This window comes from Malurus melanocephalus, unplaced genomic scaffold (genome assembly GCF_030028575.1).
Source record: "Malurus melanocephalus ecotype Western Australia unplaced genomic scaffold, MMel_1.1 scaffold_293, whole genome shotgun sequence".
Lineage (NCBI taxonomy): Eukaryota > Metazoa > Chordata > Aves > Passeriformes > Maluridae > Malurus > Malurus melanocephalus.
The window spans coordinates 189,957-212,933 of record NW_026623525.1 but is presented as its reverse complement, the minus strand read 5'-3'; the positions used below and the strand labels follow the sequence as shown (position 1 = coordinate 212,933).

At 63.8% G+C, this 22,977-nt stretch overlaps 4 protein-coding genes across 5 annotated transcripts; 2 read left to right on the top strand and 2 right to left on the bottom strand.

Annotated features, from left to right (window-relative positions):
• The first annotated feature begins 140 nt into the window (after positions 1–140).
• Positions 141–5,762, top strand: CACTIN (cactin, spliceosome C complex subunit). Of its 2 annotated transcripts, none has more exons than XM_057376864.1 (10): positions 141–436; positions 811–1,300; positions 2,162–2,257; positions 2,706–2,851; positions 2,948–3,110; positions 3,222–3,339; positions 3,566–3,758; positions 4,090–4,212; positions 4,332–4,624; positions 5,081–5,762. In XM_057376864.1, exons 1-10 carry the CDS (start codon positions 228–230, stop codon positions 5,569–5,571), a joined length of 2,322 nt encoding a protein of 773 aa, XP_057232847.1. In that variant the 5' UTR covers positions 141–227; the 3' UTR covers positions 5,572–5,762. The 2 variants fall into 2 exon arrangements, with proteins under 2 accessions (XP_057232847.1, XP_057232848.1); XM_057376865.1 differs by having other exon boundaries at positions 146–436; positions 4,356–4,624.
• A 2,780-nt stretch (positions 5,763–8,542) lies between these two features.
• On the top strand, positions 8,543–14,391 carry TBXA2R (thromboxane A2 receptor). Its single transcript, XM_057376843.1, has 3 exons — positions 8,543–8,607; positions 12,711–13,619; positions 14,027–14,391. Exons 2-3 carry the CDS (start codon positions 12,813–12,815, stop codon positions 14,276–14,278), a joined length of 1,059 nt encoding a protein of 352 aa, XP_057232826.1. The 5' UTR covers positions 8,543–8,607; positions 12,711–12,812; the 3' UTR covers positions 14,279–14,391.
• A 134-nt stretch (positions 14,392–14,525) lies between these two features.
• On the bottom strand, positions 14,526–17,298 carry GIPC3 (GIPC PDZ domain containing family member 3). The gene is made up of 6 exons (XM_057376844.1): positions 16,939–17,298; positions 16,349–16,534; positions 15,903–16,083; positions 15,359–15,471; positions 15,146–15,227; positions 14,526–14,940 (listed from the first exon to the last, which is right to left on the bottom strand). The coding sequence occupies exons 1-6, from the start codon at positions 17,194–17,196 to the stop codon at positions 14,789–14,791; spliced, it is 972 nt and encodes a 323-aa protein (XP_057232827.1). The 5' UTR covers positions 17,197–17,298; the 3' UTR covers positions 14,526–14,788.
• A 903-nt stretch (positions 17,299–18,201) lies between these two features.
• On the bottom strand, positions 18,202–21,458 carry HMG20B (high mobility group 20B). Its single transcript, XM_057376842.1, has 8 exons — positions 21,258–21,458; positions 20,830–21,033; positions 20,547–20,667; positions 20,391–20,443; positions 20,104–20,179; positions 19,736–19,951; positions 19,194–19,326; positions 18,202–18,526 (listed from the first exon to the last, which is right to left on the bottom strand). The coding sequence occupies exons 1-8, from the start codon at positions 21,441–21,443 to the stop codon at positions 18,514–18,516; spliced, it is 1,002 nt and encodes a 333-aa protein (XP_057232825.1). The 5' UTR covers positions 21,444–21,458; the 3' UTR covers positions 18,202–18,513.
• Between the last annotated feature and the right edge of the window lie 1,519 nt (positions 21,459–22,977).

Genomic DNA, 22,977 nt, shown 5'->3' with positions numbered 1-22,977 from the left:
CAGGATCGGGACAGGCGGGACAGGATCGGGACAGGCGGGGACAGGATCGCGACAGTATCGGGGACAGGATCGGCACGGGCGGCAGCGGTCGCGCTCCGCCCCCCCCGGCCGGGGCTGCCCCGGCTCCTGCCTGTGTGCGCCGAGGCCGCTGATGGGGCGGCTGCAGGCGGGCGGCGGGCAGCCCTGGCGCAGCCGTGCGAGGCCCCGGGGCGGAGCCGCCGCTGCCGATGGGCTCCGGGTCGCGCAGCCCGGCCCGGGGAGGCCGCTCGGAACGGGACCGAGACCGGGACAGGGAAAGGGACCGAGACCGGGAAAAGGATCGGGACCGAGAAAGGGAGCGGGATCGGGGCCGCTCGCGCTCCGGGAGCCGCGGGCGGCTGCACCGCAGCCGGAGCAGAAGCCGGAGCCGGGGCCGACGGCGGGAGCCGAGCTCGGGGTGAGCAGGACCGGGCCCGGAGCGTCCGCGCCGCGTCTGTGGGGAAGCGGGGCTGGTCTGTCGGGGGAGGTGGGGGCAGCGGGGCTGGTCTGTCGGGGGAGGTGGGCGAGTGGGGCTGGTGTTCCCGGCAGGGGAGCGGAAGGGATGCTCTGTCCCGCCGGGCTCGGACAGGGCCGGGGGCTGGGGCCTGGCAGCGGGCGGTCCCAGGCGCTGCCCGTGACGCCGGCCCGGGGCGATCAGGGGCGGGGGCCGTAGGTGTCCCCCGCTGTCTCGGTGTCGCCGTGACTGGGTCGGCCTCGCCTGTGGCGGGGAGGCGCTCTGTGCCCGGTACGGCCGCGGCCTGCTCCTGCTGAAACCCGGCTGTGCCTTCCCAGCTCGGACTCCAGCGATGAGAAACAGAAATGGAAGAAGAAGAAAAGCAGCACCAGCCGRGACCGGCACCGTAAGGACCGGAGGAAACAGCGCTCGCGGTCCCGGGGCCGCTCCTCCGGCTCCAGCCCGGAGCGCGGACGGGACAGGGCAGCGCGGAGCCGGGAGCGACGCCGCAGGAGGGATGGATCCAAGTCCTCCGTGTCCTCCGTCAGYTCCCCATCCCCGCCGCGGGCCCGGGGCCGGGAGGAGCCGGGGCAGCAGCTGAGCCTRCAGGAGAGGCTGAGGCTGCGGGAGGAGAAGAAGAAACAGGCGGCGCTGCTGAAGGCTCTGGAGACCCCTGAGGAGAAGCGGGCACGGAGGTTGGCCAAAAAGGAGGCCAAGGAGAGGAAGAAGCGAGAGAAGATGGGCTGGGGYGAGGAGTACATGGGCTACACTAACACCGACAACCCCTTTGGGGACAACAACCTGCTGGGCACATTCATCTGGAGCAAGGTGAGCTCTGTCCTGTCCTTGCAGCTGAATGGAATAGGCAGGGGGAGTCAGGGGGGATCTGTGCCTGAGATGGGGTCTGTAGCCAGGGGGTGGGTTAAGGAGATGGATCAAGGGCAGGAGAGGGACTTGGAGCTGCTGGGAGCTGTAAGCTGAGTGCTGGGCAGCATTTACTCAGGCAGGGTCACTGAGATGGTAAGGGGAATACAGCACTTCTGCCATAGGAATGACAAAGAACTGGGGGTGTTCAGGGTTAGGGTTAGGGAGAAAAAAAAGGCTCTCTGGAGAACAGGTGGTTCTGGGGAGACCTTGGAGCTCCTTCCAGTGGCTACAAAGGGTCCAGGAGAAGTGGAGAGAGACTATGGACAAGGACCTGGAGGGGCAGGACAAGGGGAATTGCTTCCTGCTGCCAGAGGGCAGGGATAGATGGRATATTGGGAAGGAATTGTTCCCTATGAGGGTGGTAAGATTCTGGCACCAGTTTCCCAGAGCAGCTGTGGCTGCCCCTGGATCCCTGGAAGTGTTCAGGCCAGGTTGGACAGGTCGTGGAGCAACCTGGAATAGTGGAAGGTGTCCCTGGCCATGGCAGGAGGTAGAACAAGATTATTTTTAAGGTCCCATCTAACCCAAACCATTCCATAATTCCATGATACTGTTGTGCTTGCCAGGCCAGGTGGGCTATATGGGCTGAGCCTGGGTTTGCTGAGGGGCTTCAGGAGCAGGGTTTGAGTGATTTAGGGACCTTTGACAGGATCAGAGCTCACTGGAGCAGCAAAAATGGGTGAGTGTAGTAGCATTTACTGGCCAGTGAAAGGCTGTGGAGGTCCTTGGATTCCACAGCTTCCTTTGGCCATTCTGTTTAAGGCACTGGAAAAGAAAGGGATCAGCCACCTGGATGAGAAGGACCTGAAGGAGAGGAACAAGCGAATCCAGGAGGACAATCGCCTGGAGCTGCAGAAGGTGGGATAAGATGTCCTTTTCATCTCACTGTCTGACAGAGAGCCCTGGGGACAGCCTGATTCTCTCCATCTCYCACTGGGAAGTCCCTGTTTTCTTCTCCTGGGATGTTCATAGTCTCTAGGACTGTGGGGGCCACAGAACCCTGTCTTCTGCTATTCCAGGATGAGAAACCTCTTCCCTTGGGGTTGAGCCCAGGAGCTCAGGAGGTGCCGAGGAGGACAACACCAGGTCACAACACTGAGGCTCTCAGTTGTGCCTGTGTCCTCTGTCCCCCACAGGGCTGGCAGTGAGCCCAGGCAACCTGGCCCCACTGGCTCCTGTCTCTCCAGGAGCTCAGGCTGATGGCAGGAGCTGAGGCATCCAGGGACAGGTCATGGCTGTGTCCTCGAGCAGATACCTGTGCAGTGTCCCATCCACAATGGCCTCACAGCTTTGTCACCCTGGGCAGGTGAAGCAGCTGCGCCTGGAGCGGGAGCGGGAAAAAGCCATGCGGGAGCAGGAGCTGGAGATGCTGCAGCGAGAGAAAGAGGCAGAGCACTTCAAAACCTGGGAGGAGCAGGAGGACAACTTCCACCTGCAGCAGGCCAAGCTGAGGTATGTGTGCWGCTGCTCAGGGCCAGGCCTGGCAGRGAGCAGACRATGGCACTGCAYWGTGYCCCCACCGTTCTTCTGTTCCTCTCCCTTCACCAGGTCTAARATCCGCATTCGGGATGGGAGGGCAAAACCCATTGACCTTCTGGCCAAGTACATCAGCGCAGAGGAYGATGACCTGGCCGTGGAGATGCACGAGCCCTACACCTTCCTGAACGGCTTGACTGTCTCCGACATGGAGGACCTGGTGGAGGACATCCAGGTGCCTGTTCTGCTGCCCCTCTGCTGGAGCTCAGGGTTTCTCTGGCAGCTCTGCTTTCCTCCCCATGGTGGGGAGCAGGTGCCTGATGTCTGGTTTATCTCCTGGCTACAGGTGTACATGGAACTGGAGCAAGGRAAGAATGTGGACTTCTGGAGGGACATGACCATCATTACAGAGGATGAGATAGCCAAACTCCGCAAGCTGGAGGCCTCCGGGAAAGGAGGACCAGGTGAGCAGAAGAGCACAGCCTGGTGTGGGTGTCAGGGACTCTGAGTGGTGGGTCTGCAGGGTCTGCTGCATGTACTTGGGCTCAGAGGGGCTCTCTCAGACCTGCTGGATGGAGRGTGGGGATCTGGCAGCTGTCCCTGSCTGGGGTCTGGCCTCYTGCTGTTGGGAGAACCAGAGAGAGTGCAGCTGAGTGTCCTGAGACTGACCGGCTGCCCTCACCTGTCCAGGGGAGCGTCGGGACGGTGTCAATGCCTCGGTCAGCTCAGAYGTGCAGTCGGTGTTCAAGGGGAAGACGTACAACCAGCTGCAAGCTCTGTACCAGGGCATCGAGAGCAAGATCCGGGCAGGAGGGCCCAACCTGGACATTGGGTACTGGGAGAGCCTCCTGCAGCAGCTGAAGGCTTACATGGCTCGGGCCAGGTGAGAGCAGAGAGTGGGGACAGCACAGAGCCTGCCTTGGGCAGAGCTGGGGAGGCACAAATCCAGTTGGTGGTGGGAATGGGGGCGGGTGTTCTACCTTTTCCGTGATGGCTGGTTCCCAAGAGGGGAGCAGGGCTAGATACACTGTCCCTTTTCCAGTGGTGATGTTTACAGTGAAGTCTCCAAGAGGGAACCAAACGGGGGCTTATTCAGCCCAAACCCATCTAAGCCCAACAGGTTTCTGCCCACTGTTGTGTGYGTCATAGCTTTGGGCAGTGGGAGTGAGGTGGTTCTGCTGGGTGGGACCTTAACTGCTCCTTTCCTCTCTCAGGCTGCGGGAGCGGCACCAGGACGTGCTGCGTCAGAAGCTGTACAAGCTGAAGCAGGAGCAGGGTGTGGAGAGTGAACCGCTCTTCCCCATCATCAAGCAGGAGCCAGCCTCCCCCAGTGACAGGTRAGCAGCCACCTGGGCCTCTCCCTGGGGTGCCCCAGGCAGAAAGGCAGCTTGCACTCCCACTCTTCCCCAGGCAGAGCTCAGGTGAGCCGGGAATGAGGGTATCATCCCCATCCCAGTCCTCTGTTCTCCCTTCCATGCAGGCTGGATCCCGAGGAGAGCCTTGAGGCACAGCCAGGGCCATCCTCAGAGCCAGAGGCAGAGCAGGATGCGGAGGTGAAAGCAGAGGCAGAGGGCGAGGCRGTGCTGATGGAGGAGGATCTGATCCAGCAGAGCCTGGATGATTATGATGCTGGCAAGTACAGCCCCCGGCTGCTGGGCCCCAACGAGCTGCCCTTCGATGCCCACGTGCTGGAGGCTGAGGAGGACACGCACCGACTGCTGCTCCTGCGCCAGCAGCTCCAGGTGACAGGTGAGCCCCAGGGCAGGCCTCACAGCCTGCCTGGCATGGAGGGCATGTTGTGATTTGGGGTGCAGGGGTGGAGGGGACACTGTCCTCAGGAAAGGGTAAGAGCTGGATCTGGAGCAGGCATACAGAGCTGAGCTGGCACAGGGATGCCCCGGACACAGGGAGCAAAGGGCACTGTGGCCTGGGCAGGAGCAGAGAGATGGCGCTCAGGCTGCTGGTGTTCCCTGGGGGACCTGTCTCAGGTGTTTGGGTRCAGACAGGCAGGAGAAGTGTTTTTGTTGAGTTTTCCAGCACAACTCAGCCTGGTGCCCACTTGGGGCTCACATCTTGTGCATTCTCGTGTCCAGTTCTGCATCTTTCTGCCCAGCAGCTCCATCTCTCTGTGTACCTAGAGCAGTGTCCCATGGCCCAGGCCTGGCTGGCACTGCAGGACCCGATGTCACCTCTCCTTCCCTATAGGTGATGCCTCCGAGAGCACTGACGACATCTTCTTCCGCAAGGCCAAGGAGGGCATGGGCGCGGACGAGGCGCAGTTCAGCGTGGAGATGCCTCTCACAGGAAAGGCCTATCTGTGGGCTGACAAGTACCGGCCMCGCAAGCCCCGCTTTTTCAACCGTGTACACACGGGCTTCGAGTGGAACAAGTACAACCAGACCCACTACGACTTTGACAACCCCCCTCCCAAGATTGTGCAGGGCTACAAGTTCAACATCTTCTACCCCGACCTCATTGACAAGCGCTCCACGCCCGAGTACTTCCTGGAGGCCTGCCAGGACAACAAGGACTTTGCCATCCTGCGCTTCCACGCTGGGCCGCCCTACGAGGACATCGCCTTCAAGATTGTCAACAGGGAGTGGGAGTATTCCCACCGCCACGGCTTCCGCTGCCAGTTTGCCAACGGCATCTTCCAGCTCTGGTTCCACTTCAAGCGTTACCGTTACCGCCGCTGAGGGTTGCTCAGCATCCTCCCAACACCTGCTGGGGTGGGCAGGAGGGTCTCATYCCACAGCACAGACATTGTTCTATGGATGTCCCCAAGGCCTGGCTCAGCCCTGGCCGTGTTCCTGAGGCTTATCCCTGTCCTTATTTTTATCATGAAGGACCCTGAGACTTTGGTACAAATAAAATAAGGGTTGTTTTAGCCATGAGAKCCTGAGCATGGACACCCCCACTGCTCCTGCACGACGTCACCAGCCAGTACCACACGGGGCCAGCACTGGGAGCTCCCCCGGAGGCTGAGTTGGGGTGGGTGGGTGTCCTCACCTCTGTGTTGCTGAGATCTGTTGCCCCATCCCCACAGAGTCAGCCCTGTGTGTTCCCTTGCCCACTCCAGCCCCCTCCCAATCCCACACMTCCCCTTACCAGTGCCAGAGCAGTCCAGCTGATGCTCCCCAGCTGGAGTCAGAGGACACTTGGCTTCACCAGTGCAGCGCTGCCTGTGTCCTGCTTTGTAAAGGGGCCCCTCACCCTCGCCCCGGCCCTGTTCCTGGCACATCCTCCCCTAGGATGTGGCTTCCCCAGCCTGGGAGCACTGCCCCATCCCTCAGGCCAGGCTGTGGCATGGGAGGCTGCAGTGGCTGCCAGGCGCCTGCTCTGGCKGAGTGGAGGAGAGGGATGCTGGCTGGAACATCTCCTTACAGGGGAAATTCCGGATTCCAGAGCCTGCAGTCCCTCCCACACCATGCCTGCGAGGCTCTCCTGCCTTGGGCAAGAAGCGGCTGCACTGCCCAATTCCCAAGGGCCTCTAGTGCTGCTGAGATGGGTTTTGGGCACCTTGGGGGCCCTGCATATGGGTGCTCATGGTTGAGCTGGGACTCACTGGTGTTCATCCCACCAAGGTGCTCGTGGGACACAGCCAAACTCCTCTGCAATCACCCCACATSRCCTCATCCRCACAAGTCCCCACACCCCAGGGTGYCCCMGCYGRGGCAGRCAGGACAGGGTGCTGCTGAGTAGTGCCCAGGGGTGCAGGAAGCCTCTGTCCTGGCTTCACCCAGAGGCCATTTCCTACCTGCATCCACCCTCTCCCCAGTACAGGCCCATGGCACCGGGACTTACAGACCTGCCTAGATCCCCGAGCACGAGGGCAGAACCAGCACTGCTGGTGGGATCCAGCCCCACAGCTCCCATGGGAGCTCGTGCTCAAGAGGCTCCCATGCCTGCCCTRGCCACCCACGTGTGTGGGGCTTGGCCTGCCTGCAGAGAGGGGTGAGGGACCCCAACTGCCTTGGTCCTGCATATGGGTGCCTCCTCCCCATCCTGCCAGATGTCCTCAGTGCTGGCAGCTGCACCGGACACATTCCCTGGCCCCTCCTTCCTGTGAGTTATTTGCAGTCACTGCCTGTGCAGGGGGGTTTTGGGGCTCAGCACAGGAAGTGGATGAAGGCCTGGCCAGGGAGGAGGAAACGGGAGAAAACCCAAACTCCAAAGCTGGCAGTTGGTGCCCTCCCTGCTCAGCTGCCTGGCAGAGTCTCCCTGCCCACAGCCCATCCCTTTCCTTCCTGGGCACACACACAGAGGTTGAGGAACTCCCCCAAAAACGTCCCCCTGTATCTCCAGCCTGAACAGGGTCCATTTCTCTCCCAGGTGTTTCGYTTCCCTATATGTCTGACTGCAGGCCCTGGATGAGGTCGCTGAGCAGACACAGAGCCTGGGCCCCGAGAGCTGCTGCAGCCGCTGGGCACAACCAGGGCCGGGTCAGGGACCGGGTCCGGCTGAAGCCCCTGATGGGTTTTACCTGCCCTGGCTGCTCTCAGAGCTCCTGCCCGCATTTCCCCTGCCTTTTGGGRGAAGCTGCCGTGGCGCAGCCCTGGGCTGGGCAGGGGCACACAGCGGTTCGTGCCGGGCGGGGCAGTCGGTGGAGCTGCCCCGTGCCCCATCCTCTGCTCCCGGGCACACCCCGGCCCCATCCGGGACAGCAGCGGCTGCCGAGCCCCGCGGGTGTCGCTGGCGGCGGGACCACTCCTGCCCCCGGTACGCAGGGCCAGCCGTGATCCAGCTCTGGGGCTAGCCCTTCCTCCGCCCTGGCTTTCGCTGTGACAACCTTTGCTCCAAAACAAGGGATAGCGGGATGATGTGCTCTGCAACCCCGCACTGCCGAGCCAGTGCCAGGAAAACCTGCCTGAGCATCCACCTGAGCGCCGAGCCGCTGTGCCCCTGGCTGGTCTTGACGGGATGCTGGGTGCTCGGGGTGTCCCCGCGTCCCCCGTGGGCTCAGGCGCTCACAGCGCTTCGGAGCTGATGGAGACGTTGGGGACAGAGCCGCGCTYTGCCCGCCTCGGCCGAGCACGTGGAGCAGCAGCAGAGGCTGTCGCGTCCCCAGATCATGAGAAGGAGCACTGCCCGAGGACGTGCCACCCCTGCTGGTCTAGGGTTTGATCAGCGCAGCGACATCCCGACCTCGGAGCTGTCGGGCTGAGAAAACCCCCGGGAGGCGAATCCCCCCCGGACAGGGACGATCGGAGCTGCGGGAGCACCCAGGGACCCCGGCCCTCGGCCCCCCTCGTCCCCGGAACCGCAGCTCTCTCTCCCTTCTCGGGTCCCGGGGTCGCTGCGGGGCTCTGCGGGGCCGTCCCCTCTGGGGCTGTYCCGAGCGGGTCCCGCTGGAGGAGCGGCACGGCCGTTCCCCCCCGCCTCAACCCCGCCCGGACAGGGACTCKCTCGGTAAACAAGTGAGTAACGGGGCGGGAGTCCAGCCCCGACACGGACCCAGCCGTGGGTGCCGCCGGGGGGGCTTTGGGCGCCGGCACCGGGGTAAGTTGTGGGGCCTTCGGGGGCGCTGCCCGGGCCGAGGGCGATGGGGCCATTGGGGGACCCCCGCCTGGAGCCCCGTCCCGAGCGGGGAGGGGACGGAGAGGGACGGGAGCGGTTCCAGGGGGCGCGGCGAACCCGGCCCTTCCCCCGCCCCGCCGCGGGGCTGAGCCGAGCCGGGCTGAGCTGAGCCGAGCCGGGCTGAGCTGAGCCGGGTGGGTCCCGCCGGCAGCGAGGTAGGGCTCGGGTCTGCACGGGATGGGAGGTGTTGGACAGGGGCGAGGAATACGCGGCCGAAGGGGCTGAGAAGGACAAAGAACCCAGAAGGCTGGGACRGACGGACAGAGACCGGGATGGACGGACAGAGACTGGGATGGGCGGACAGAGCGCAGGAGGGACGAACGGAGGGGCTGTGCGGAATTCGTGGGGCTTTGTAGGGCGCTCGGGGCTCTCGGGGTGCTCGGGGCCGGCTCAGCCGCCCCGTTCGCACACAGCCCCGAGCATCGGGGCAGCGGAAGCGGAGACCCCATGGTGGGGGCCGGACGCGTGGTGTCCCCACTCCCCCCACTGTCTGTCTGGTCCCCGGCACCGAGGGTCCGCGATGGTGTTGGGCTTTCCGTTGGCACCAGGATTTGCTTTCGGCGCTCCCCCGCTCGGACGGGTTCCCCCCCGGCCGCCCCCGCCCGGCCCCRTGTGCCTCTGGCTCCTCCGGGAAGAGCCGGGAAAGGACCAGGAAAGGCTCAGGAAAGGGCCGGGAAAGGAAGGGTCTATTTCGGGCGGCCGGAGTGGGCGGCCCAGCAGCCTTGAAGCCCTCGAGATGCCGCGGTGCTGCGGGCGGGGGCAGCCGCGGGACGGGCGGGCTCTGGTGCCGGCCCTCGCAGGGCGGCCGAGCCCCGGCTCCTGCAGCYAAGGGCACCTGGGGTGATCCCCCCAGCACCCCGGGACCCTGGAGATTGGGATGGGCATGGCACCAGTTGTGTCCCAGTCAACCCAGAGGCTAGGGACCTCTGCCCCAGGCCACAGCAAGGACAGTCACCATCCTGTGTTTCACTGTCCTGGGTGTCCTAGGGATGTCCCTGCTCCAGGCCAAGCCAACTCCTTCAGCAGCAGATCCCTGTGAAGGTTGTGGGTCCAGGGAGGGATACATGCCCTGCCAAGTCCTCATCCCCATGGGCCTTTCCTGTCCTAGCTGATGACCTCGAGCTGATCTGATGGCCCAGAGCCCCAGCCTGGAGGGGTTGGCCCAGAGCCCCAGCCTTGAGGTGGCAGTGGGACCACATCCATCCCTGACAGGGGACACAGTGACCCATGGGACCACCCACACCAGGGGCATCAGGCTGCAGAGACAGAARGGATCATGCAGGGAATGTCATTGTCCTGAAGGGGTCCAGTGAGCAGAGAGGGATAAATGCAAACACCCTGCAKCATCTTCTGTACAGCTGCTCTGGGGCCAAGCACCATGAGGGTGCACATGGGGTGTGAGGGGAGTCACTGCTGCCTGACTTGAGGGTCCCTTTGCAGGTGTGTGGTGCCCCTCTACCCAGCAAATCTCCCCTTCCAGCCCCACAGCCTGGCCTGATCCTGCAAGCCCTGTACAGGCCCCATGCCGAGTCCTGGGGAAGCAATGGGCTGGGGCAGAGGCTGATAAGGAGCAGCCTCCCACACTCCCCATCTGCCTTTCCCCAGCTCCCCTCGGATGTGGCCAGGGCAGGAAGCAGTGCCTGGCAGAGCAGGGCAGCCTCRGTGCATCGGCCACTGGATCAAACTTACGGGCTCAGGCACTGCCAGGAACCCCATTAGTGCCTGCACCAGCCCCCCACGCCCTGCTGCCAGGGCCTCATCGCCTCCAGCAAAACAAATCAGAGCCAGCTCCTCTCCTCCAGGATCTTACCCCAGCACCCCTTGCCAAACCCTCGCTCCTGCGAGCTCTCCCTGGGAGCATTTTGCCGGATCCAGAAACCAAATCCCGAGCACAGGGCGGGGCAGTTGGTGGGGCAGTCCTTGGGCTCAGGATGTCTCTTCTGCAGGACCTGCTGTCCCCACACGCATCCTCCTGTGATGGCTGACCACAATGCAGGGGAGACTGAGGGGCTCCCCCACCCCACGTGAGCCCCTTCCCAGAGGCACCACTGGTGTGCTCTGGCACATCAGGATTCCCTTGCTCCCAGCCCTGAGTGACCCCTTGTAAATATTTGATTGTTTCTAAGTGCTGTGCCTGGCTGAGGCAGCTCTGCACAGGGGGAGCCCAACCGGGGTCCCTTGAGCCCCCGGGGTCCCTGTACAGTGGCTGAGGGCCCAGGTTGTGGCTGTGTCCTGTGGGGAAGGAGGTGAAGGGGGCACAGGGAGGGGATGGAGGTGATGGTGGGATTTGGAGTTGCTGGTGTTTGTGCCTCCTTGTCTGGCCATGGCCCCACTGCAGGGAGGCCACACAGTCCCCCACCCACTTCTCCCTGGATGCTGTGGGGAGGGGTCAGCTCCTGCCACAGCCAGCCAGAGGGTGGCCAAGACATGGCTGAGAGTCCCCAGTAAACAGGGAGAGCAGGGTGGCTTTGCCCCATGGGTTTCTGAACCTCAGGGACGGGGGACATGTTCGGGGCATCACCCTGACAGTGTGGGCAGGCACATGGCAAGGGACAGTTTGGAGTGGACTGGCACACCAGGCAGCCACATGGCATCAGTGTAGACAGGGGGTGACTTTGTCACCTCCCAAAGGTCGTGGGAAAGTCTGGTGACTCCTCAGGGACCTGGAATGTCATGCCGCRGCCTCACCAAGTGTCTGCAGGGCCGACGCCTCCGGGGCCACCGCGGTCTCTCGGGGACCAGTGAGAACAAACAGCAGCCATTTTTTACTCTTSGCTCATGGAAAAAGCATGGCCCACCCTCGCAGTGATTCAGCACTGTTCTCTGCCAGCCCCCCGCACCAGGACGGGACCGAGATGGGGACAAGCCACCGCCACCATCCCCGGTCCCTTCCCTGCTGCCCGGGGCTGCCAGACCCCAGCACGGCCGGTGACGGGCACCCCGAGCCCCACGCACCGGCCCCAGGGGATGTCGCAATGCCTGGCCCCGTCCCAGGTCCCAGCCGGGCTGTGGGATCGGTGCGGGGCTCGGCTCTGCAATGCACGGTGGCTCCCAGCCCTGGGAGTTGGTGCGTGAGGGGTGCCTGAGTGAGGGACACGGGGACACGGAGCTGGGCCACCGACAGACCAACAGCCAGGACCGGCAACGATCAGGGCTGGGGTGAGGTTTAACCGGGGGGCAGGGGACAGGTGGCAGTGCCACCCTGCACGGGGGAAGCAGCAGTTCCAGGACCCCCACAAGTGAGGGGCACTGCACTGGGGACTTTGCAGGGGGGGCAGATCAGGACACAGCTGGGCATCCCACTGGGCATTCTGCTGGGGCCACTGGGCYGGGGACCATGCCAGCCAGGAGGGTGGGCTGGGGCAGGCAGGGTGGTGAGAACATCYACAGCCTGGAGGAATGGGTCCCAGGAGGAGAGGAGGGGTCTGCCTTCTGTAGGGCTGTATGTCCCCAGCTTGCCCAGTCTCCACTGCTGCTGTGTTCCTGTCCTGTTCCGTGTCATCCCATTTACAGTCTGGGCTAATTAGCAATGGARGGCCATGTAGGACCAGGAGGTKCACTTGGTGAACCTKGTRTGTCCCTTCCAACTCAGGATATTCCATGATTCTGTGATTCCCAGATGCTTCCCAGCCAAAGCGAGGCAGAATGACACTGACCGGGCTGCCCCTGGCCACAGCAACCCCTGTCACAGCCTTTTCCTGGTGACAAACCCTCAGCTCCCACTGCAGGGGGGGCTGGGAAGGAAGGGCGGGTCTTTGGTTTAGCAGTAGTACCAGGGCTGCAGCACAGCCTCAAACCTGTGCCTCAGTTTCCCCAGCACACTGCAGGAGTTGAGCCAGGATAACGCCCAGAGATAGGTGGAGTGCAGGATCATGCCCTGGTGTAGCCACCCTGTGCCTGCATCCTCCCGAGCGTGTCCCCTGCTGTGATGGAGGGTGATGGCCCAGGGTCTCTGGCTCTGTCCCCCCGGAGGGGGCCAAGGAGGGAGCCAAGCTGTCAGTGCTGAGCTTCCCCCAGCACTGCTGGGCCAYGTTCAGTCTCGTGGCTGCAGCCCCACGTGGCTCCTGGCCAGGGACGGTTAATCCCGGCAGCTGCGGGGCTGCAGCCCTTGGCACCCTCTGCAGCTGTGCCTGGAGCTGCCACGAGCTGGGTCCCCCTTGTGTCCCCCTTCACAGCCCCGGCCGTCCCCACATCTGCAGGGTGATGAGTGGGCCAGGTCATGGGGACCAGTCCTAAACTCGCTCCATTCCCCCCGCAGGGCAAGGCGGGATCRTTGCCAGCGGCGTGGGGGGCTCTGGCCATGGCACAGGGCCAGGAAGGTGCCTGAGGCTGCTGGAAGGAACAGGAGGGGGCACGGGACATGGAGCCCCCCAACAGCAGCGTGGCCAGGAGGGCGGGCTCGTGCTTCGGGGTGTTCAATGCCAGCGACGGCCGTGCCAGCGCGCAGAGCAGCATCGCCTCGCCCTGGTTCTCCACCGCCTTCGGCCTCATCGGCCTCTGCTCCAACCTCTTTGCCCTCTGCGTCCTGGTCAGCTCCTCCCGCAAGCTCTCCAGCCAGGCTCGCTCCTCCTTCCTCATCTTCCTCTGTGGACTGGTGGTCACAGACTTCATGGGGCTGCTGGTGACAGCCTCGGTCATCATCCCCTACCACTTCATCAAGTTCTCCTGGGCCACAGTGGACCCTGGCTGCCACCTCTGCAACTTCCTCGGCTTCTCCATGGTCTTCTTCGGGCAGTGCCCACTGCTGCTGGGGGCCACCATGGCCGGGGAGCGCTTCCTGGGCATCAACCGCCCCTTCTCGCGCTCCACCAGCCTCTCCAAGCGCCGCGCCTGGGCCATCGTGGGGCTCGTGTGGGGCTTCTCCTGCTTGCTGGGGCTGCTGCCGGTGCTGGGGCTGGGCCGCTACACGCTGCAGTTCCCCGGCTCCTGGTGCTTCCTCACCCTCCTGCCCGACACCGGCGACGTCGTCTTCTGCCTGCTGTTCGCGCTGCTGGGCATCCTGTCGGTGCTGCTCTCCTTCGTCCTCAACACCGTCAGTGTGGTCACGCTCTGCCGCGTCTACCACGACCGCGAGTCGGTGCAGCGGCGCCGCGACAGCGAGGTGGAGATGATGGTGCAGCTCGTGGGCATCATGATCATCGCCAGCATCTGCTGGCTGCCCCTCCTGGTGAGGCCCCTGTCCTGGTGTGCCCCATTGCCACCCCTCTGGGTCCCCCTGTTCCTCCTTGTGTTCTCCCTACCTCCCTCCCTCCATGTCCCTCCTGTGGCTGGGTGTCCCCCACCCTTCACAGTGAGTTCCCAGCTTTCAGTGTGTCCCCTCCCTGTCCCTGCTGGTGAGGTCCCAGGTCTGGGGGTGTCCCCTTGGTCAGACCCCTCCTGCTGGGTCTCGGTGTCCCCCTGCCACCTCTCTGCACCCCAAGCTGGCCCTGGTGACAGGCACAGCAGCTGTTCCCCAGCGCCCCAAACCAGCCCAGGGCCCCTTCGAGGGGCTCAGTGCCTTGACCTTTATYRCATCCCCACCCCAGCACAGCTCACRGATCCTCCACTGAYGCTTTGCCCCCTTTACCCCCCCAGATTTTCATTGTCCAGACGGCCCTGCAGCACCTGCCGGGCCAGGCACAGGCACTGTCCACGGACACGCAGGAGATGCTGCTGATCTACATCCGCATGGTCACCTGGAACCAGATCCTGGACCCCTGGGTCTACATCCTGTTCCGCCGGGCTGTGCTGCAGCGCGTGTACCCCCGGCTGCCCCCCCGGCCCTCCATCGTCTCCCTCACCCCCTCCCTGCCCCGCAAGCTCACCGCCGCCTCTGTCCTGCAGTAGCAGCCCTGGGGAGGGGTGCTGGGTGGGGGGACACAGCCAAACCCCTGTCCCACCCCTGCAGAGGATCCCCGTCACCTGCACCCAGGAGTCTTCCCCGCGCTCCCGAACCCGATACTCAGGGGGGTGGCAGKWGGTGCGGGGCTGCTTCCCCCTCCCYGACCCCAATAAAGCACAGCTCGTGCAGCTCTCAGTGCCCACTGGGGGTGACCACCCGGGGTGGACAAGGGGGGGAACCCACCCTGTTGACAGCCAGAGCAACAGCCCTTCTCCTCCAGTCTCTGCTTTAATGAGCCACAGCCGCTGCCCACCACATYTGGGGGCTGTGCAAGGGGGATCCTCGGGAAGGTGGGGGGCTGGGTGCCCTCTGCCCCCCAACCCAAGGGACAGATCTGGGTGCTGCTCAGGAGGGTGTGGGGGGCAGGATGGAGATCCCCACCAGCCCCAGATGGGATGGGGATGAKGTGGGGGTGTGGGGTGGGACAGAAATGAGGGGCAGCCCCTCCCCCACAGCTACTCCTTATCCCCCTTGGGGTGGCAGACGGCTGCCCACACCTCRGCCACAAACTCCTGGGGGAAGGCGAACTCGCCCAGCACCGAGTCCAGCCCTTGGGCAAGCTGGGCCACACTGGGGCTGCCCTTGGCCACCTCCACCATCGTCGAGGCTGTCAGGGAGAAGGGGTCAGGTCAGGACCAGGCTGAGGGGCTGGGGCAGGAACAGGGGAAGAGGCAGGAGCAGGGGAAGAGGGAGGGGCCAGGGCAGGGTTGGGGTGGGGTTGAGGGTCAGGACAGGGCCAGGTCAGTTGACAGGGTCAGAACCAGGGGCAGGGCTGGGGTGGGTCTGGGTCGCGGTCCAGGCCCCCCGCTCACCCAGGTCGCTGTCCCTGATGCCCATGTAACTCTCCAGCAGATCATCCACCCGCTGGGCAGCTTCTTCCTCCGAGGGGCTGGGCTGGGGGTGAAGGCCTGGRGGTGAGTGCCGGACGGCACAGGGGGCACCAGGGGCATGGGGATGCTCATCCCCACCCTGGCACAGTGTGAGAAGCCACGAGCTCAGGGTGGGGAGCTCAGGGTGGGTCTTACCCCCTCCTCCAGCACGGCCGGGCCCTGCGTCCGCAGCCGCAGCGTTTCCTTCCCGCTGGCCACTCTGGCTTCACCCGGGGATTTGTTGCTCCGCGTCCGCTGCCCGATCATGTCTGTGCCCCAGAGTGGAGGGTCAGGGCATGGGCAGGACCTGGCACCCCCAGCCCCTTACTGCCCACTGCTCAGCCATCCCCCAGCTCCCAGGGCCACTGCAGGGTGAGCCGTGTGTGGGACAGGGCTGGTGAGGCAGGGACACCCGGGTGCTTGTGGTTATGGGGTGCTCATGGGTGCTCRGGACAACATGCACAGAGCAAGGGGGGTACCCACAGGGGGCACGAGCAGGGGTGTGGCCCCCTGAAGGGGTGCCCATGTGGGTGTCCCAGGGCTGTGGGGCACACACACACAGTGGGGGCACAGGGGGTACACACAGAAAGCGGCGAACCCTGGGAGGAACTCGGTCCCTGGGAGGGGCTGCAGGGGCACAAGGGGCTGGGGACAATCCCAGGGTCCCCAGGRCAGGAGCAGGGGGACCCTCCCAACTCACCAAAGGCCTTTTTGGGCTGGACCAGGCGGAGGGTAAAGGGCTGAGACCGTGGCAGCTCCCGCAGCATCCGGGCCACCTCGTAGTGCCGGCAGCCCACGATGGTGTGGTCGTTGATGGCCTCGATGCTGTCCCCCACAGACACCGTCTGCAGCCGGTTGATGATGCTCCCCTCCTTGATCCTCTGGGGACCACGGTGGGACAGGGACACAGCAACCGCATGGCACACGGGGACAGCCGGACACAGCCCCCATCCCACCCCACACACAGTGGCCTCAGTGGTCCCACACCCTTTAGTGGCCAGGTCAGGAGCAGAGCGGACCCAGGGAAGGATGGCTATGGGGAGTCAGGGAGGAGCCCGGTGCCACGAAGGGATGTGCAGGGGATGTCCCCTGCAGGGCCACGGTCCCTGGGACTGCCCCACCCCAGCATGGTTCCCAGGGGTTCACCTTGATGAAGGCGTAGCCRGCCCCGTTGTCTGTGATGGTGAGGCCAAGCGCATCCTCTGTCTTGGTCACCTCCACCTCCTTGGTCTCGCCCCGGACGTGGGCAAAGATGAAATCCTCCAGGCCAATCTGTCCCCCCAGCAGCTTCTGCATGTCCACTTTGTGTGTGTTGAGCGTGCAGAAGAGGATCTGCACCAGGGAACCCCATCAGTGGGGACTGGGGACACCCTAGCAGGGCAGGGGTGTCAGGACCAGCCAGGGGGGGGATTTGGTCAGATCTGGGCACTGCCAGAACAGAGGGGCCCAGGAATGTCCAGCCTGGCTGGGGAACCTGCACTGCCCCTGTGCACCTTCCCACAGCTCCAGGCAGCCAGAATCAGAGAGAGAACCAGCAGCCCCAACTCCCTGGGGAGGGGGCTGAGGCACAGAGCCCCCAAGCCCTCCCTAGAGGGCTGATATAGCCCTGAGGCCAAAACACTTTTTAAGAAAATTTTGGGGACTGCATTTGCAAGCAGCTAGGGACTCGTGGGAGTGCAAGGCACAGTCAGTACCACAGGGTGGTTGTTCCTGCCCAAGGCACAAAGTCCCCTTACCTCGGTGGGCGAGATGTCGAAGACCTCGGCRATTTTGGCGTAGAGCTCCTTGACGTTGGTGAAGCCCTCGATGCGCTCCGTGGGGCTGCCGTGGGCCAGCTGCGTGTGGAACACGAGCCTGGGGCGRGCGCGGGGGGCCCGGGGCGCAGCGGGGCCGGTGGTGGCGGCCGGCTCGGGGGTCCCGGGCTCCTGCCCCATGCCGTTCTCCATGGGGCCGCCCTCGGGGGGCTGCCGGCCGTGCCTGCCCGCCCGCTGCATCCCTGCGGCGCCGCTGAATTATGGATGGGGCTGGCTCCCTGCCGGCCGTAAGGTGATCGCCGCACCCGGGAACCTGAGCCGGCGGCGCAGGTCACCCGCGGGGATCGGGTGAGCTCTGCCACGTAGGAAGAGCCCCGGCGGCCAGGCGGGAGGTGGGAGAGCAGCCGGCTCAGAGCCAGCCCATCACACCCTCCCCGGCCGGGGCTGGGGGCTGCAGAGCTCTCAGCCAGTGCTGCACCCCAACAGCCCCAGGAGCGGCTCCAGAGCTCCCTCCAAGCACAAACACACAGCGACCACAGGAGTTTTCTCCCACGTTTATTTGCTCCCATCTCCATCCCAAGCCCAGCGGCACCAGGAGATGGCAAAGGGCAGACACGGCTACAGAGCGCAGGCCTGGCGAGGGAGGGAGGAGCGGGCACACCCCGGCCCACGGCAGAGCCAAGGCCAGGCCCACGTAGTGCTAAGTATGAAAATAAGACACTCTCTAATTACACAGTCTGAGATTAAAGACAGGCAGCCCCGGGGACAGCAACCCCAACCCCGGGTGCCAGCACAGTGGTCCCACGAGAGCAGAGAGGCTCAGGCAGAAGGGGCAGGAGGCAAAAGCCAGTGCAGCACACCCAGGGTGCCTGAAGGTGGGAAGGGCYGGGTACCAGCTCCCCTCTCCCAGGGGTGCACACCATGGGAGGGGTCAGTCCCAGCTCTCCCCTGCTCCCTGCCCCAGGAGGGGCTCAGTTCCAGCTCCCCTCCGGCCTGAAGGGTTTTATTGCCTTCAGGAGCTCGCTGCCTGGTCCCAGATACGGAGGGGAAGGAGGAGAGCCAGGCAGGGGGGCAAGGGCAGAAGGCACCCATTAAATAAAAGCAGAGGCAGGTGGGGGGAAGGAGCATCCCCCCACGCTCGTGCTGGGATGGGACTGAGGGGCTCCCAAGCTGGCCAAGGGACAGCACCAGGACCATGGGGGTCCCAGTCACCCCCCACTGCCCCCCATCCCTGGTTCACCCTGGATTCACTCCAGGCCCAAACCCACCAGCACCTCCCCTGCCCAGTCAGGCTTTGGGAGCCCCTGGCTGGCAAGGCAGGGCTGGGGGGCTCAGGGGAGAGCAGGGGGTGCTCACACCACTGCTGCCCCGGCTGGGCTCTCAGCCCTGTCACCGCTTGTCCCCCCAAAGCTCAAGGTCCCCCAGAGYTGGGTCGGGCGCTCTGGGCTGGGGCTGCAGGAAGGTGCGAGGGGCAGGGGGAGCAGCCAGACCACCTGCAGAGACTGTCCCTTGTGTGAGCTGCAAAGGACAGGCCGGGGTCTGGAAGGACTGGTCCTCTCACAAGTGTTCACTGAGGAGGAAGAAAAGCACAGCTGAGACACAAAATCCCACAATGGTTTGGGTTGGAAGTGACCTTAAAGCCCACCCAGCTCCTCCCCCTGCCATGGCAGGGACAGCTCCCACTGTCCCACCTCCCACTGTCCCAGGCTGCTCCCAGCCCCAATGTCCAGCCTGGCCTTGGGCACYGCCAGGGATCCAGGGRCAGCCACAGCTGCTCTGGGCACCCTGTGCCAGGGCCTCCCCACCCTCCCAGGGAACAATTCCTGCCCAATATCCCATCCATCCCTGCCCTCTGGCACTGGCAAGCCATTCCCTGTGTCCTGTCCCTCCAGCCCTTGGCCCCAGTCCCTCTCCAGCTCTCCTGGAGCCCCTTCAGGCCCCAAAAGGGGCTCTGAGCTCTCCCTGGATCCTTCTSCTGTCCAGGTGAGCACCCCCAGCTCTCCCAGCCTGGCCCCAGAGCAGAGGGGCTCCAGCCCTGCAGCATCYCCRTGGCCTCCTCTGCMCTGGYTCCAGCAGATCAGCATCTTTGGACATGGAGACACCTCCAGAAATYAGGGACTTGGCTTCCCTSTCCCACAGCTCCCCAGAGCAGCTCCAAGCCCATCTCTGTCCACACCTCCCTGCTCAGCTTCCATCACCACTGGCCCCAGGCTGACCCTGCAGTGCCATGGGCTCACCTGGCGATGCGGGACAGGATCTCCTTGACACGCAGCACCAGTGGCTCGTGCTGCAGGGGGTTGCTCTCGATGGCACTGTGCAGTTTGGCCATGTAGAAGTCCAGGGTGCTCAGCGTGGGGGTCTCCCCAGTGCCTGTGAGGTGACAGCCCAGTGAGCAGGGCCAGCAGGTCCCCACCCAACGCTGTCCATGCCCTGGGGGCCGCAGAAGGGACCCCAGCACCAGGTGCCATCTCCTGCAGCTCCAACAGATGGAACACAGGCACATACAGATTTGGGCCAGTCTGGGGTGCAGCTGTGAATGTGGCTCCAACAAAGGAGGGACCCCAGCCTGCCCTGCCCAGGACAGGGGAGCAATCTGGCTGTCACACCCCTGGGCTTCCCACACAGCCTTCCACATGCTGCAGGATTCACCCCAGAGGCACAAGAGCACCTACCACCACCCCAGTGCCCCACCTGCATGGGATGGGGGAACCCCTCAGTGCCCCTCTGTCCTACAGGGCTCCCAGCAGCCAGGGGGGCCCCACGGGTGCCCCCAACTCACCAGGGATGGGGAGGGAGGCGAAGCTGGCAGTGAGGGCCTGCCGCACAGACTGGAGCTGCTGCTGCAGGGCCAGGGTCTGCCGCTCCTCCTGCGCCAGCTCCTGCTCCAGCTTCTCCTTGGCACAGTTCATGCTCTCTGTGTGCTTCTGCAGGATGGCGTTCTGCTCCTCAAACTCCGTGTTCATCTTGCGCAGGCGCCGCAGCTCGGCCTCGCGGGCTGCAGGGACAGGGATGTGTCYGTGGGGACAGACCTCGACCCCCTCATCCCAAACCAAACCCCTGCCCTGCTCTGTGTCACCAACGCCCAGGCTCCAGCCAGGACCTRGTCCCCCTGTCTGGCCTCCCCAGGGACYTTCCGCAGCCCCTCACCTTTGTTTTGGTCCAAGAACTCCTCGGTGAAGATGGGCACATCGAAGGTGGAGAAGGTGTCACTGCACTCACCAGCCTGAGGGACAAGAGGGAGGGGCTGGGCAGGGCTGAGCCCACCAGAGGGGACCCCAGCACCTTGGGGCTGGGCTGATGAGGTCACCAGGACAGGGTGAGGGCTGGGACTGCTGGAACTGGGGGCTCACTCTGCCCACCCACACCTGTAGCCAGCCCAACAGTGCCATGTGCCTCAGTTTCCCCACATACAGGCAGACCTGACAGGGCCTCACCTTGTGCAGGTGCCCGTTGAGCAGGGTGTTCACAGCCACCGCGCCCGTGTCCTCTGCAGGGGAGAAAGGAGGTCACCCCAGGGCCCAGTCCTGCGTCCCCAATGGGTTCTCACAGCACCTGACTGGATCCTGGCAGCCACTGCTCCCACAGCCCACCTTTTTTGATCTTTTTCTCCTGGATCTTCTCTGTGCACATTTTGTAGGCCTCTGACTGCTGGTATTCCCGCAGCTCCTTCATGTATTGCTGCTTCTCCCGCTCTGCTTCATCCAGGTACCGCTGTGCACATCACAGAGAGGCCTCAGCCTGGCCCAACACAGGCWCCCACCCAGCTCCCACTCCCCAGCTCTGGGACCAGCTCCTTCTCTGGAGCAAGCCCAGGGGTTTGAGATGCAGGCTCTGGAGCTGCCCAGCCTGRGGGTCTCTCCTGTGGGCCAGTACCTGCTTCTCCGAGAGCTGCAGTTTGCTCCATTCYGCTCCCAGCATCTTGGTGATCTCTGGGAAGGGCAGGTCGGGATGCTGCGTGCGGATCTGCTCACGCCGCTCGTTCAGGAAGCGCACGTAGCCYGTCACGGGGGCTTTGGGGCCGTTGGGAAGGATCTTCTTCCTCTTCTTGCCCTTGGGCCAGCCCCTCTTCTTCACTGGCTGGCACGCGGGTGGAAGGACAGCTCATGAGGGATTAGAGCCATCACATCACCCCCAAACCCACCTGGACCACACAGCCCTCAAGGGAAAGTCTGGGCCCTTTCCTGGCCCATGGCCACTGCCACAGGCTCACCTGGGTTGGTGCAGGGCAAGCAGAGGGACAGGGACAGCCCCAGGCCAGGCCCCACTCCCGGGGGAGAAGGGACACAGGTTCCAGAACTCACCTCCTCCTCCGGCTTCTCGTTGCCCACCCGCGCCGACTCTCCCTTCTCCTGCTTGATGGCCACCAGGAAGTTGCCATGCTGAGCCTTGCCCGTGGCATGTCTGCAACCAGAGAGCACGGTCAGAGAGGGCTGGACACGGTGGGGATCAATGTGACACATACCCTGGCAGTGCAGCCCCGCACTCATGGGATTCCCCAAATCCCCCGACCCAAACAGCCTCAAACCTGGCACTGGCCATGGAGCCCCTGCTCCCATGAGGGGAGGCTACAGCAGAGCAATGGCACTGGAACAGAGCCCAGCACCAGGCGAGCTGCYCTGAGGTCTGGGGGCAGCCCTGGCACCTGTCAGGGACCTTTGGAGTGAGGCTGGCTTTTGGGGTCAGGTAACAGAGACAGTCACATCCCTGCCYGTCACCAGGGCTCGGTATACACCTTGGCAGGGAGTCCCAAGGGACTCTGAGAGGGAGGAGGAGCTGCAGGGGTTTGAATCCTGGCTCCAGGGGCACCACCTGGAAGCATCACYCACACCCAAGGAACCCTGGAGGCAGACAGTGAGGGCAGGGCACCGGCTCGACCCGCTCTGGCCACAACTGCCCCAGCAGGTTTGTGCTGCCTGTGACACCTCCCCAACACCATGAGCAGCATCGTGGGGCCCAGCCCCACTCCCCAGGTYGCTGCCACAGCTTTACAGATCAAGAACCACCTCAGACACAGCCTCCCTGCTCCACTGAGCACCCGTGAGTCCCACACTGGGTGGGCASAGCCTCCCTTTCCCACCACACCGTCATGCTGGGGCTCCCCAAGCCTCCTCCTCCAGTCGGCTCCATCCCACAGCCCCATCCCATTCACACCTCTGGGTCCTCAAGGCAGCTCCTTCTCTGCTGGAAACGTCCCCACCATGTCAGGGGAGCCACAAAGGGCTCCAGTGTCACCAAATGACACTCGGGTTCCAGCCAGGTCCCCAGACTTGGGAATCAGTCAGGGCCAAACACGAGCCYTGGCACAGACAGCATGTGCCAAAAGCCACAGCAATCCCAACCTGCTCAGGATGCACCTCACAACTTCCCTTGTGTTTGCCACAGCATGCACCTGGAGCAAACCCCAATTTCCCTGCAGAAACCCCAAGCTATGGCTTCCCAGTCAGCACCCAGACGAGCAATCCTTGCAGTTAATTTAGGGGACCCTTTCCATGAACCCCAGGCATGCAGTCTGCCACCACACTGGCCCCTGTGGACAAAGTGGGACGAGTCCCTCCATCAGGATTGGAACCCAACCATGGGCCCTGTCCTGCACCCTCAGGCTCACACAAAACCCTACAGCAAGGTGTGAGACCACCTCTTCTTCCAGCTTCTTGGGGATAAGAATCCTTGGAGGCTGTGCAGGGGCAAGGCCAGCCTTGGGCTTTATCAGCTCCAAGGGCAATGTTCCCAGTGATGTCCACAGCATCTCCATGTTCACCAGGAATACACGAACACCGTCCAGCACCAGACCCATCAACCTCCCCACTTGTGATCCGGATTCCTCACATGCTTAAGGATGCTTTAAGAAGTAAAGTTATCCCAGGCAAGATTCCTCCTGAGCCAGTTTGCTCTGGCATCCACCTCCCTCCACCGATGAGGCACTTCCCCATCCGTCTGCCCCTGCACCAGGAGAGCCAAGGCCAGCCCAGGACAGCACAAATCCCCCAGGAATTCAGCCCTTGCTGATCCTGATATGCTTAG